General features: G+C 38.3%; 2 protein-coding genes across 33 annotated transcripts in view; one reads left to right on the top strand and one right to left on the bottom strand.

Annotated features, from left to right (window-relative positions):
• The window catches only part of FIP1L1 (factor interacting with PAPOLA and CPSF1), a 78,888-nt gene extending 69,661 nt beyond the window's left edge, over window positions 1-9,227 (top strand). For all 25 annotated transcript variants that reach the window (XM_025887336.2, XM_025887337.2, XM_073891672.1 and 22 more), the window contains 2 exons: window positions 5,398-5,535; window positions 6,138-9,227. In XM_025887336.2, the coding sequence (XP_025743121.1) occupies window positions 5,398-5,535; window positions 6,138-6,285 (286 nt within the window). In that variant the 3' untranslated portion in view covers window positions 6,286-9,227. The remainder of the gene's footprint in view (window positions 1-5,397; window positions 5,536-6,137) is intronic.
• The window catches only part of LNX1 (ligand of numb-protein X 1), a 204,718-nt gene continuing 197,635 nt past the window's right edge, over window positions 7,673-14,755 (bottom strand). For all 8 annotated transcript variants that reach the window (XM_073891663.1, XM_073891666.1, XM_025887334.2 and 5 more), the window contains 2 exons: window positions 8,183-8,341; window positions 7,673-7,808 (listed from right to left, as the gene is read on the bottom strand). In XM_073891663.1, the coding sequence (XP_073747764.1) occupies window positions 7,673-7,808; window positions 8,183-8,341 (295 nt within the window). The remainder of the gene's footprint in view (window positions 7,809-8,182; window positions 8,342-14,755) is intronic.

The following is a 14,755-nucleotide window of genomic DNA, read 5'->3' on the forward strand; positions in this document are numbered from 1 at the left end:
TAATTACAGCTGCAAAGACCCTGTGTCTAAAATAAAGTTACATTCACAGGTATGGGAGTTAGGACTTGAACGATGGGGGATACAATTCAACCCAGTACATTCAGGAATTAAAATCTAGTTTTCTCAGTTTCATGGAAGAACACCAGAAGGGCTTTACCAAGACTTATCAAAAGACTTCTACCTTGTTATTGTTTCTTTTAGATGCATCTTATTTAACTGAATATGCTCAGAAAGGATTAATTTTCTTTTTAAAGATTTTATATATTTGACAGAGAGAGACACAGTGAGAGAGGGAACACAAGCAGGGGGAGTGGGAGAGGGGGAAGCAGGCTTCCCGCTGAGCAGGGAGCCCGATGCGGGGCTCAATCCCAGGACCCTGGGATCATGACCTGAGCCAAAGGCGGACGCTTGACAACTGAGACACCCAGGCACCCCAGGATTGTTAATTTTAATACATCTTTGCAAAAAGTCCTTAAAAAATGAACCATCTTTATATGTGTCAAATATTTATTGTCGTGAGTTGCAATTTTTCCCCATTCCATTTATGGAAAATAGCTACCATATAACTTAGTTGGTAAAAGACAGCTCTCCTCAAGCCTGACAGCCAAATCACACTCCATTTTTATCAGAGAAGTCTGACTTTATTTTTCTGTTCACTTAAATGAATATAAGGTGCTGCCCCCAACACTTTGATTTGCTTTCCTTCAAAGGGACTTGTGTGGGTTTTTTTGTTTTTTGTTTGTTTTAACTAGATCAAGGAAAATTGTTATGACTTCCGCTACACTGCTTAACAATATATCTGAAGCTAGAACATCCCAGAATACAGAATACTCCCCTTTCTTACTCCATAGTTTATCCTTGTCAGAAAAATGTGTAAGATAGGAAGACCTAAAGCCTTACAGAAGCTTTATTGTTACTTGAATAAAATAGATCTGACATTAATATTTTAAATTAGATATTTTTAATGCAATGATGGTTTTCACACCCTGAGTCAGTGTGTCATAGTAAAATTGGTGAAGGAATGCTTTTTGTAAAGGGCTAGGAAGTTGATGATGAGAGAAGAGGTTGGCTGGAGAAGTGGCATGATGTTTTACCTGCTGCTGTATCATTAAGCAGTTTAGATTTAAGAAAGAATAAATACAGAAGTTGTGGATCTGGGAATTAATTCCCTAAAACTTTTTGTGCCACTGGAAAGAATTCATACACTGCTGTGGTATTGGCACATACTGCTGACGTAGAGAATAATTCAGAATTCTTCTTATGATCCGCAAGTCCCAGGTCACCGCACCCTCCTACGTTTTTTTTTTAAAGATTGATTTATTTATTTTAGAGCAAGAGATCATGAGTGGGAGGGGCAGAGGGAGAGGGATTCCCAAGCGGACTCCACGCCAACCTACACCTTCCTGCATGTTAACCCATTCTCTCTCAAGCCAATAAACCCCAAGTTTTAGCTGTGCTCAGCTGGTTGCTCTTTTGAAAATTCCTTATTGTTTCATACTTCCTTGTTATGTTGTTCATCTCCTCTCTGCTTCACAAACTTCATTCTTCAGGGTCCAGCTCATGTCTGTCTTCTGTGAGCTCTTCTGAACCCAAAAGAAAGTTGAATTATTTCCTTCACATGCTCCCTAAGTATTTAATGTATCTTCTTTAAAGCATATGTTTCTTAGCAAACCTGTGCACAGGCATTGACCACCATCTAATGCCTGGCACGCAATGAATAAAATGACTTACATATTGCAGGGGAGGAAGATGAATATAGTAGAGAAGAAACAGTTTTGGAAGTTGTTGAATAAAACTGTTAGCTAGGCAGCTTTTGAAATTAATAAAAATCAACCTTTATGACTATAAAAGCAGTAATTTTGGCATCTCTTTAAACATATCAGTCTTGGTACCATCACAATATAGAATGAAATGAGTCAGAACATTTTTTGTACCAGCTCTTTTAATGGATGAGATAAATAAATGTAAGGTACATAGTTTTCTGATTTTGCTAGATGAGATGAATAATATATCCATTCAGGATGTCAGCGTATACTTGATTCAGGCAGCATTTGTTTTGTTAGATATATCTAGATCATGCAATTATAGACTTCTTTTTTTTTTATTGCAATTATAGACTTCTTAATCCAAAGAAGTCCTTAGGGATTATCTAAATTTTGACTTGGCAGATGAGGAAATGGACGCATAGAGAAATGAAGAGAGTGGTAGAGAGCCATTCTGTCAACTGAAAATGTGGTTGAGATGTTACTTAAAATCTTTTCTTTCTAGTCTTGAAATTAGGTAGTTTAAAAATTGTTACTTTTCATTTTCTTTATTACTCTCTATGCAGTTTATCTCTTACGGGTCGGGGGAGGCAATTCATTCATTCATGTAACTGACATTTTCTGGTCCCTGTTATGTACCAGGCACAGAGCTGTGTGCTGAGGATACAGAAATATTCATACACTATTATTACCTTTTTAAGCATATATTATTATCAAGGTGACTAGGACTGGTTAGTAGTTTGAAACTTTACCTAAAAAAAAAATTGTGTCATAAGAAACAATAGGATTTATTAATGTTTTTCCTTCCTATAGCTGCTAATAATGACTCACACATTGTAGGCACCTGATAAAATTTTATTGACTATAAATTAGTAAAGATATGATACATACATAAGTGTGTGTGTCTGTGTATAATTTTGTGTTTGTGTGGTGGGATGTGTGCTGTTACCTTTAGCCACATAGTGCATGATTCTGTTAAATTCAGGAGCATTACTTTCAGAAAGTTGAATTGTTTCTAATTGTAGTTCAAATGGAAATATTTGAGATAGCACTGCTATTTCTAGAATGTACATGTTCACAAGTTAAGGTGCTGAATGTAAACGTGATCGGAAAGAAGACTAAAATGAATTGGTTTGCTAGTGTTCATAAATTTTCTTTGCATAAATAATACAACATTTATAGAATACTTGAGGCTAAATTCTGATTCTTCAGCTTCAAACATAACACATAAGTGCTACTCAGTTTTTATGGAAACTACAAGTGTTAATGATTAAACCATATTTGATTTTCAGATTGCTAAGCTGTAGGGCATCAGGAATCAATGTTTACATAAATCTGACTAAAAGTTCAAGGCCCAGGAGGCACAAGGTAGAGGAGTTTTGTGTTGTTCTGAATTACCTCAGGAATAGTGTTCTCTGGGAAATCCCGGTGAGCTATAAGTAAGGGCTATTTTTTCTAAAGACTGACATTTTGCAGTATGGCATATAGTATGTGTTGTGTTACAAATTACAGGGTCATTGTTTTGAAAATCGGACCTCTTTCAACATCTGGTTTTTAGGCCGCTTAAGTGTGGGCCAGAAAAAAGGCTGGTCATTGTAGGGTGTTTGAAATGAGCTGTAATGATTTTCAGGCCCAGAGAAACCTTTGTGCAGCAGCTGCTATCAGAGAAGGCGATGGAAGGACGGGGCTTCATTCGTTCTGTGCATCAGGCCGAATCTTTTATCACCTCTCTAGTATGGTTATCATCATATGGCTGTCTTCAGAATCTTAAAGGCCTCACAGCTAACAGAATTGGTGTTAGGGTGAGAGGGAAAAGAGGGTTACAAATGACAAATTGAGATAATAAAATAACCTTAGTTATTTTTATGTAAATCCAATTTGTAAATCCATTACAAAGAGGGCCTCCTTTTCTTTTTTTTAAAAGGATACTATTCACGGTAATATTCATTTGTCATGGTAATTCTACTTCAGAAACGTTATTACAGAGTCAGTCACCTTTACAAAAAGGTCTGCTTCTAAAAAAAATTTAGCCTTCAGTTGACTGAAGATGGTTGCATGTTAGCTAGCTGCCACTTATTGAGGGCCTGCTACTGTGCTAAGCACCTTATAAATGTTACTGCCAATTCTCTGACAATCTTGAAAATGATTGTTGCCAGTTTTACAGATGAGAAAGCTGAGGTTCAGAAAGGGTAAATAATTTACCCCAGGTCACACATTTAGTCACTAGCAGAATCAGGATGTGTTACCTGGCCTACTCTGCACTGCCTGTCCCAACACATTGCATTTCAGCTGACATGCTTCCAATGTCCAAATGCAAAAGCACATATTTATGGTTATTTATATTTATATATAATATATATAAATATATATATTTATGGTTAGAAAAATGTGTATACACACAGGTATACAGGTATACATACACATATGTATATATACATAAGTATACTTTAGGTAAAATTTGTAGAATGTATAATGTATTTCAGGCAATAACTTGATCCACAGTAGGAGTTGTTAGGTGTAGCGCTACTGAATCATTACTTTTGGTAGGAGACCATAATTAAGCTTTTTCTTTTATATGGCTTATACTTTCCCCTAATTCTGTGTCCTGTTACTTTTACTCATATGCCTTAAGAGCTTGATGCGTCATGCACATTACTGACTTAATTTATATTAGACATTTCTGGAAACCAAAGCTCTTTAGTACATAGTGCTCTAAAAGATATTTTTATTCTAAGGGAGTTACTGATAATAGGTTGCAGACAGTGTTGACTTCTGTGCTGAACCAAAAAGAAAACTTGAAGGACTGAGAGAATGATGGAGAGAAGAATTATAAGGGGCACAAAACGAGGACAAGGCTAGGGAGGTTAAAAAAACTACTAGCTCTCGTCTAGTCATCAGTCCCAGTGTCACCAGTTCATTCTATCCACAATCAGGAAATGGAGGTGTAGCCTAGGTGTGCACACTTGCTGCTACCAGCCATGTGAATCCCCCCATTACCAGCCACACACACACACACCTATAATATTAGTTGGGATGTCAGACTGTATGTATGTCCACAGGTAGTGTTCTGCCTGCGTTTTGTGTGGATAGTGTAGAAGTTGCTTTGATATCCGTCTCTTCATGTTTATACCTCTTCCTTGAATGTGCAATGTACTCTTTATGTGATTGCAAAACTTAAGCACCTTCATCTACTTTCCACTATATAGCCATTGTGAACTAAATATTTTTATTTATAAAATCTTGGGCACACAAAGATTCTAAAAGAATTTTGGTTGGAAAGCTGAGATATACAAACATGCTTTTAATTTTAAAAGGAACAAAAGAAAATGAAGCTAGTTAAAAATTTAAATCTGTTACAGCTCCCAATTCTTAAAGGAAAAATTGTTATATAAAATTTCTACTCAGTAACAACTGTGAAAGCACAAAACAAAATTGGACGTTTAACGTGTAATCATTATGTTTTATATTAGATGCAGTACTAATTTGGGAATGCCATTGTTTTTGCACCTATTCTGTTTAAGATGCTAACAACAAATGGGGGCTTCTGGTTTGGACTCAGATCGCATCTCTTGTAGTTTGAAGTCATTAGAATTAACAGTCCAGTTGTCATGAGAAGGTTTTATTCTGATTTCAGTGACGAAGAACGATACAGATACAGGGAGTATGCAGAAAGGGGCTACGAGCGCCACAGAGCGAGTCGGGAGAAAGAAGAACGACACAGAGAACGACGCCACAGAGAGAAAGAGGAAACCAGACACAAGTCATCTCGAAGGTTTGTGCTTTTACAGGGAATCCCTTTAAAGCAGAGAGAAACACATTTCCAAATAATTAGTGTAGATCTGTGTTCCTAATTGGAAGATTAAGAATAATGTGTTGAAACAGTTCAAACGTTCCTTATAGGCTCAACAAAGATTTTTTAAATCTAAAAAGACTGCATTTAGTACTCAGACTTACTACATTATCTTGTTGGGAGGGGTTTATTTAGCATATGAACCAGTAATATTTAATCAAAAGAAAATGCAGGGCCGCATAGTCAGATAAATTGTATGCGTGTTGTTTGCCTAAAATCAACCCTAGAAAGTACTTTCTGTTCTGATTTAGTGCTTCAGTTTCTAATTTATAGTAGTTTTTCAGAATAACGTCTGTGGGCTCTGAGAAGCTTAGGATAATATCAGTGAAGGTGAGCCTGTAATATAAATATCACCTCCTTAATGAAAGTCACATAAAAAACTGGTTACTCCTCCAAGTGTGTTTGAGAAAAAGAATGGATTACTTCAAACCCAATGTTATCTTGACAATTCACCTAGACACAGTGGGTTGATTTGTCACTATGTATATACTTAAACATTAAGAATAAACCTTTCTTTTCTTCAGTAATAGTAGACGTCGCCATGAAAGTGAAGAAGGAGACAGTCACAGGAGACACAAGCACAAAAAATCTAAGAGAAGCAAAGAAGGAAAAGAAGCTGGCAATGAGCCTGCCCCTGAACAGGAGAGCACCGAAGCTGCACCTGCGGAGTAGGCGTGGCTGTGGCCTTTGTGTATATTAGGGCCAGAAGTGTACCATAAATCTTGTTATTTTTCTGGATAATGTTTAAGAAATTTACCTTTAATCTTGTTCTGTTAGTATGAAAAGTTAACTTTTTTCTCAAAATAAAAGAGTGAATTTTTCATGTTAAGTTAAAAATCTTTGTCTTGTAATATTTAAAAAAATAAAGACAGCAGTGACTTTATATCCAAGTAATGTGAATGAGTCGCTCAGCAGGGAATTTTAAAGAGCTATGTACATACACAGTGTCTCATAAAGGTCAAGGTTCCAGCTTGGCCATAGTTTTCTTGAGTTAATCAAATACCACTCTCAAGAGGTTGCACTGCAAAAGGCATCTCTGAGTCTTGACATTAAAAGTAGTCTTGTCAATGCTGCTGTGGCACTCTTGCTTAGCATATTAAAGAACTCGTATGTAGTTTTGATACCACAACTTTTTGATAGGTTTTCAGCATTCTCAATTTGGATTCATGGTATAACTAAATAGGCAACTTTTGTATCCTAAAAATTAGTGAAGGCGTTTGGCTGGAGTCTGTGAAATAACTTGCCCTGAGGGTAGTTTCTATGGCAGGCACACGGACAAACCCTTGTCACTCTGACACAGATTTGAATTGCTTCATGGCTTTCTATGAGCCGGGGTCAAGCTGGTTTGGCCTTCCTTGATGCTTTTTCCAAAGCTCATTGGTTGAGCAGCATGTGTTTTGATACAGTTACTAGCTAATTGTGACTGAAAAGACAAGAGCTTTAGTCATTTCCTACTAAATCTGTGAATACAAGTTTATAATTCTGTGAGCATTTTTAGGGATAAGCCTTAGGATATATTTGTTGGTGATGGTAACAACGTGGTTTTGAAAGAATTACTAGGATCCTTTAAATAGTGGTAATAGAAATGAATTTAATGTCACATACTAAAAGACAACTATAATTTGAAAAATATTTCTCATTTGATGAACATTTTCCAGCAGGGCACTTTTAAGATCCTCTGGCTGTAAATTGTTTTTTTTTAAATGCCCATAATATACCCTTTACAGACCTCAGCATATACCAAATTTTTAATTGTAGGATTTGAAGTCAGTGGGGGTATACAAATGATCTCAGCCGTTTAAGAGCTTTTTAGTGAATAGAAAAATATAAACTTAAAGTTGTAATGAGAAATCCTCCGCCCTGAATAAAAACTAATAGGATTTATGTTTCGAGAATTACATTTTCTGAGGCATAACTGGCTTTCATTAGATCATACTTTTCCTGACAGTTTACATTTTTACAGTGTATCCTTTAAATAAAATAAAATTGACAAGATAAATACATTGTTTCAACATAGCTTATCTGTAGTTTTCTGTTTTCCTATGACCCATCATTGATTCTATAAAAAAGTGCCAGGCCAAGAAACAATAGTGAGAGTAATCTTTCCTTTAAGTTCTTTCAGCATCCTTGCCAAGCAAGCATGTATCATTCCTGCTGTACTTCTACCATTGACAGCCAGAAGAATATCACCACATCTAAAAAACATAAAACAACACATGATTAGCATTTTGATCCAGAGCTGGAGTCAATGCAAGTGTATTTGGTGGTCCTAGTTTTTGCTCCATCTGTCAATTTTAGTTACATAAAATTCTAATTAAGAATACCTAATTAAGGCTCCCCCCCCCCGCACCTCGCTTAAATTCTGCAAACTCTCCAGTCAGCTTCTGTTAGAAGGGACGCTAAAAGCATAGGAAGTTGCTGTAAGGGACCAAGGAATTCTTAGAAATTCAATGCTATGTAGATGTTTTTCTTACAATAAAACAAGGTATATAGTACATGCGTTATTTCTAATGGGGCCAATCTTTTGCATTTAGAAAACAAAATATTGGTAATAAGTAGTCATTATTACCTAATTCTTCCATCATTGTACGCTGGTGTTCCTTCAACAATGGACTTAATAAAAAAAGGTTTGTTCCCATTATATTCTTCGTAACCTCCTACAATGCAGAAGCCCAGACTTCCGGCTGTGTTTCTTCGTAATATAACATCTTTACAGTTATACAGGTATCTGAAATAGAATGTGTAAGCAGTATATCTGCACAGTTAGGTTCAACTCTTAGTGAATAATTATTATGATTCATCTCCCATTCCCTTTATTGACGTTTTTTTCAGGCTAAATAGCATTGGATGGGTTTCACTCAGAATTGTCAAAGCCCAGTGACATTCGTGCTGTTAGTGGGCTTTTTCTAGCTGAATTGTTTTCCATTGCTATACACCCTTTAAAAAATACTATTATGTTGTGTTTATATTAAACAAATTGGATAGACCTAAATCCTTACTGATGAAGAACCAAATGCAAGCAATATCATTTTTATTTGGTTGTGAATATAATTTTAATGAAGGCAAAAACCCTTTAAATGATTCTCTGTGAAAAAAAAACTTAAAAAACCTAACCCTAATAATGAATGCAGTTGCCAAAGTTTTGACTTTTGAAAAATACCGTTTTAAATGTAGTTCTACATGTTCGGTAGGTTATAGAGAAGCATGCAGGCATAAAGTGAATGGAAATTGAGGTACATTTAAAGGTTGTAAGAATGATTCATAATCGAAAACAGTAAACTGAATAGGAAGTTATAGAATGGGAGAAGGAGAGGTCACATGTCTTCTGTGAGTAGAATCCTCACCTAAAATAGATAAGATGGAAGAAACTCTCAATATTCAGTGGCAGCTGGATCAGTTAACATAGGTGCAGGCCAAGTGTAAACTGTGTTAAGAGTTGTGACAGGTAGTGTCAGGAACTGGATTTGACTAAAATCCCCCGGTTGAACTGGTTTGAAAGAAAATTAGCATTTTCATATCGGTAAAAATCAAAATATAATTGTTTTGTTTATAAGCTGTACCTGAAAATATTAAGTGCTTTTTGAGAAACCAATAAAATGTCTCTTGTAAAAGGTTTTATTAAGTGATGAAGTTGGTCATTAACATTTGTTACCAAACTTGCTAATCAGTGTAATGTTTCATAGGGTTGCTGATTCCAACTTGAAATAAGCTTTGGCTTTGTTTGGGGGATAACTTTAGAATGTAGGGATAAAATTCAGTTCAGCTTTGTTTTATATCTGTTGTCACACATAATTTACAATAATCAATTTCACTGATAGCTGAAGAATGATTTTCATTAAATAAAACAACTATATTTTGACTAAAATATTCATCAGCTGTATTTCACAGACTTCATGTCAATAGTAAGTTCCTCCTGAAGGAGCTGTGGTATGTCAGCACATTTACATAATGGCTCACCCACTGCTCGTATACAATGCAGGTAATTGGCAGTTCTCCAAATACCAGAGCATTACATTCCTTCCTGTGCCCAATACTTGAGGGAAAGCACATGAAGAATTGGGTGATTCTTACGCGAGATCATGAGCAAATAGCTACCTTAACACTTCCCAGCCATGATTCCCTAAAACATATAAACTGGTATATAGAACAATATTTGAAACAAGTACTTCTTACTCCTTGGACCACTGGATCAATGTGTCTTTTCTTCTGAGGACAGGAACAACGAGACTTTGAACAGGTCTGACATTGGATTGCTTCTACTCGATAAGGGTTAAGTATCACCTTGGACCTTATACTGAGTCTTAGTATTTTATTTCATGTGGACAAGCTATAAACCTCAGCATCTAAAATTTATGTTCTAGTATAAAATTTTCAACCTAACATTAAGTCACGAATTGTGTCTATTTTCCTCGACTCTTGTTTTGATATTGGAGAGAAAGTATCTATCTGCTTGGATCATCTTTCAGCAGACGTTTATTGAGTGCACCCTACTCAGAACAGACAAAAATCCTGCCCTCCGTGCCATGCATTCAAGTGGCTGGCAGTGTTACTAGTATTTTTTTTTTCACTCAGTACTTTCCTTCCTTTGTGTGAAGTATTTCAACTTCATTGCAGCAGCAAGAATGCAGTATGTTAAACCCTTTCAAAGTCAGACCTTGGTTAGTTGGAAATGGATTAGTACTGGGCATTCGTTACTCAAGTTGAATTACTCCACTCCCCATTGGGAAATGTGGAACCTGGCTTTGATCGATGATGTTCAGGATTTACCGTTGAAATATTAAGTGACTTTAAATTCTAAATGTGAGCTTTTTTCCTATTCTGAACTCATTCTCTAAATTTAGGCCTCATTGAAGAAGAGTTGGCATAGTTTAAAGAATAGCAAGGAGTTTAGTAATTTTCTCCCAATGAGGAAATTATGGTTACTTCACAAATCAACTCCACGTTAGGGACTACAGTGAAGTCTTGGGTTGCTCAAGAAGCTGTATATTTTTCTGTTTCACTGGCTGTTCCTTCTCCGTCTCCTTTAAGGGTTCCTCTTTTCTCAGAGGACCTCAAAATTTCACTGAGCCTCTCTACTACTAAAATGTGGTTCTCAAAGTGTGTGCCTTTCAGGGAGTCTAGAGGTCAAAAAATACTTTTATCAGAAGAGTGAGATAATATTTGCCTTTGAAAAAAAATCTCATTTTCTAATAAGCATTTAAGCTCAGAAGACACATGATAGGTGATCTGGCAACAGACCAAAGGCAGAAGTAGGTATGAGAGTCCAGTTATCTTTTGTTCAAGCCAAAGAGGTTTGTAAAAAAATGTTGCCACTCTTCTCATCAATTCACTCCAAAATCTTTTCTGGGTTCCCGAAGCACCCTCTGCCTGCATAATAATAATACATATTAATTCATCCCTCCTCTGTCGTACTAGTCCAGACGAGAGCATGTTTTGAAAGACTTCCAGATGTGGATTCTGGGCCTGAAAGCCAACAGGAAATACAGCAGAAGGTCTTCCGTGATTTCTGCATCCCCCCTCAGCCGAATGGTGTCTGCTCATTGGGCTAGTTTAGAGACCGCATCGGGAGCTGCTGCCCAGGGGTTACTCCTGGCTACAGGAGGAACCACTGAGAAGGGTGAGGTATGCTTGCACTGTCCTGTATAACCCACTTTTACTCTCTCTGCTACTGCTTCTACCTGACACCCACTGGTTCAGAACAGGCCAGGGCTCGCTCAGTATACGAACACCATCTTCGTGATTACTCACTGTGTTGGGCTGTACCTGAGGGCGTGGTTATGACGGCCTAGGAAAGGGTGTCCTGTTTCTAGACCTGCTGACACATCATTTTTCTTCACTAGTGGAGAATCTTAGGTAACTGACTGGATCATACTTCAGGGCAAATAGGTTTCCTCAAAATCTGTTGTAAGGGGAAAATGTTTTGGAGAAAATGTATAACTTGGAGGGAAATGCCCTTGTGAATTAAAAAAATATGTACATCTATTTTCAGCCTCAGTCTATAGCAGTTCAAACAACTTGCTGAGGTATGACAAATGGCCTGAAATTCTTAGGACATCAGTCATGCCAAATGACTTGAGACATTTAAGCCAATGGTATTGCATCAATCGGGGAGAAACTGGGGTCTTTGAAGCTCTCTGCAGTCAAGAGTAGAGATGTGAGGAGACATACCCATCCATAAAAATTGTAGCAGTGTGATGACTTGGGGGCTTGCATCCTGAAACTAGCTGAGAGCCTGGTAAAGGAACGTAACAGTATTAAGGACGTCTGAAAAATGCCAGGATGGACAGACTTCTAGTTTAAAAATGTCAGAGTGAAGATTATGTTTCCCCTTATGCTTTTAAACATTACAATAAGGGCAACTAGGAGACTTGGAAACAGAAATGCAAACTCCAGCTGAGACAAAACTGGGTCACTGCAGACGAGGGGGGAGAACCGACTTCTGAAGGCAGTGAAAGGGGGAAGCCGGAAGTGAGGATGCCCACAGCTGGGGTCCGCAGGGAGTGGCCTACTCCGACGGGCAAAACACCCACTCCACAGTGGAACCCCAGAAACAGGCAGGCTGGCCGTGGGCAGAGCTTCCCCGGGCCCAATCTGACAGAGAAGACGGGCACGCGCGAGGCTACGAGAAAACAAACAGATAACCCGAATGTACGTCCAGCTAGTAGCCTGGGTGGACGGGAGAGACGCGGACTGCTGATCTGGGTCGAGAGAAGTGAAGCAACACAACCCCGTGTCATAAAGAGACGCTTCTACCACTTGGAAGGTGGCCCCGGTTCCTTCCCCTGATGAACCTCCAGCCAATAGCTGCTCCAGGAAAAATTCACCTAACTCAAAGATTACAAAAGACCTAGCAGGCAGACACACAAGACAACAGAAAAGAGGGAAAGTAACAGTAAAAACAGTAACACAAAAACCACTCACCAGAAAAATGCTGCCACAGAAACAAAATGCTACCATAGAAAATGAAATGTATAACCAACCACATCACTTTGAATTTAAAATAATCCCGAAACAATTCCTCTATAAACAAGAGATCCACGCAGAGATGTAAGATTTCCAGGAAGACATGAGACGAGAGAAGAAATGAGCTGACAGAGGAAAGACACGGAAGGGAGGAATAAAACCACTACCAAGGGCGCCTGGGTGGCTCAGTTGGTTAAGCGACTGCCTTCGGCTCAGGTCATGATCCTGGAGTCCCGGGATCGAGTCCCGCATCGGGCTCCCTGCTCAGCAGGGTGTCTGCTTCTCCCTTGGACCCTCCCCCATCTCATGCTCTCTCTCTCTATCTCATTCCCCCCCCAAAAAAAAAAAAAAAAAATTTAAAAAAAAAAAAAAAAAAAACCACTACCAAAATGGAAGTAGAAGCTGGAAAGGATAAGCTAAAGTAATACGAAGGGCAGATCACAATAAGCAAAGAGTGATTCAACAGAAAACGCAAGACGTGAAACATAAAAGATACATACATATCTGGACTCCCTAGAAGAACCCAAAATATCTGTTATTTTGAAAATCAGGTGAAAAGGATAAGCCATGCATACAGAGGAAGAGAGGAGAAGGGCCTCCCACTTGTCCACACCGCCGCTCACTGCTCGCTAACAGTGATGCGATGACTGAGACAGCCTAGTCCAAAGGAGTGTGATCCAGTACTTTTCTATCCAAGCAGCCTGCCCCATGGCTGGGCAGACGCTCTGTGGTTTCTGTAACCAGCTCTGTGGTGAGTGGACACCACACTAGTACAATGGCTACCCCTGTACGTCCCTCACGAATTCTTACTGCAGCATTGTTTGTGAAAGCAGAGGTGGAAAACAGCCCAAGTGTTCGCTGCTCATAGGAACTCGTTCAGTAATTACGGCTGATCTGTACAACAGAATGCTATCAGCCATAGAAGAGAACAACACAGCTGGATATGTACTCATGTGAAATGACACCCAAGGATATTCTTAAGATTTAAAAAAAAAAAAAATCATGGTACACAATAGCGGGTATGCTACCACTGTGTGTGCTTGTGTACATAGATGCCCAGACCAGGGGCCAGCAAACTACGGCCCAGTCCACCGCCTGTCTTTGTGACCCAACAGCCACCCTTATTCATATGCATACTGTCTATGGCTACTTCCACGCTACAGCAGCAACACTGAGTATCCGCAACACAGAGTGTGACCCTCAAAGCCTCAAATCCGGCCCTTTACAGAAGAAGTCTGCCAACCCCTGACATAGACTTTCCCTGCAAACACGCACAGGAATTGGTAACAGTGACTACCTCTGTTGAGTGGGTCTGGGAGGATAGATCTGAGGGCACACTCTCCCCTTTGGTGCCTTGGGATTCTACTGTGATCATATCACTGCGAGGAGATGGGGGGCTGCCAGGGTTGTCTGTGTTGGCATCATTTCACACTTCCTGTCTACTTTCAAAAGAAATGAACCCCATCCAGACGATCCTTCTGGCAAGAGCAGAGAATTGCTGCCTAAGGCCAAGTGACAAAAAGTGGAGGGAGAGGAAGCCATCCACGTGGTTGTAATTGGAGCAAAAAGCATCTCATATTTGTCCTGTCTTACATGAATGCACAGTGAGGAAGTGTGAATACATGATGAATAGCTTTCAACCAACAAAAAAAAAAAAATGACCTACTTTCATAGATTCCGGTTTCAGAAAGATTTTTTAAAAAATGTTGAAATAACACTCTCTTCTTCCATTCACATTCAGTTCTAAAATGCTTGAAGCTTTTCAAACAGCCTCAATGCTCAGTTTTTTAACTGTTTAAAAATATACTTATTTTAAAAATAATTTATCAACTAAGAAAGGCTCAAAAAGGAATCTAGGTCAGTGTATTTGAGACAGGGAGGTTTTTTAAAACCTCATTTAAAATTTGAAAAAGAAAAGAAAAACAGAGAAACCATCCTATCTCCACCCTCAAGAAAAATGCACTAAAACCAAACATCCTACTTTCATTCATTTAATCCTATGGCACTTCATCTTCAGTGACTAATACTTAACATTTAAATCATGCATTTGGAATTTGTAAGGCAATCCTTTGAAGGCCAAGGATTCATGCTCTGATGCAGGTGTGCAAACCCCAATTTATCTGTCCTTTGAATATTTAATTTCTGCATTTAGTCATTTAGTAAAGCTTCCCTTAAAAAT

The sequence above is a fragment of the Callorhinus ursinus genome, unplaced genomic scaffold (assembly GCF_003265705.2).
Source record: "Callorhinus ursinus isolate GAN/ISIS: 27379988/994484 unplaced genomic scaffold, GSC_fseal_2.0 scaffold4, whole genome shotgun sequence".
In the NCBI taxonomy this organism is placed as follows: Eukaryota; Metazoa; Chordata; class Mammalia; order Carnivora; family Otariidae; genus Callorhinus; species Callorhinus ursinus.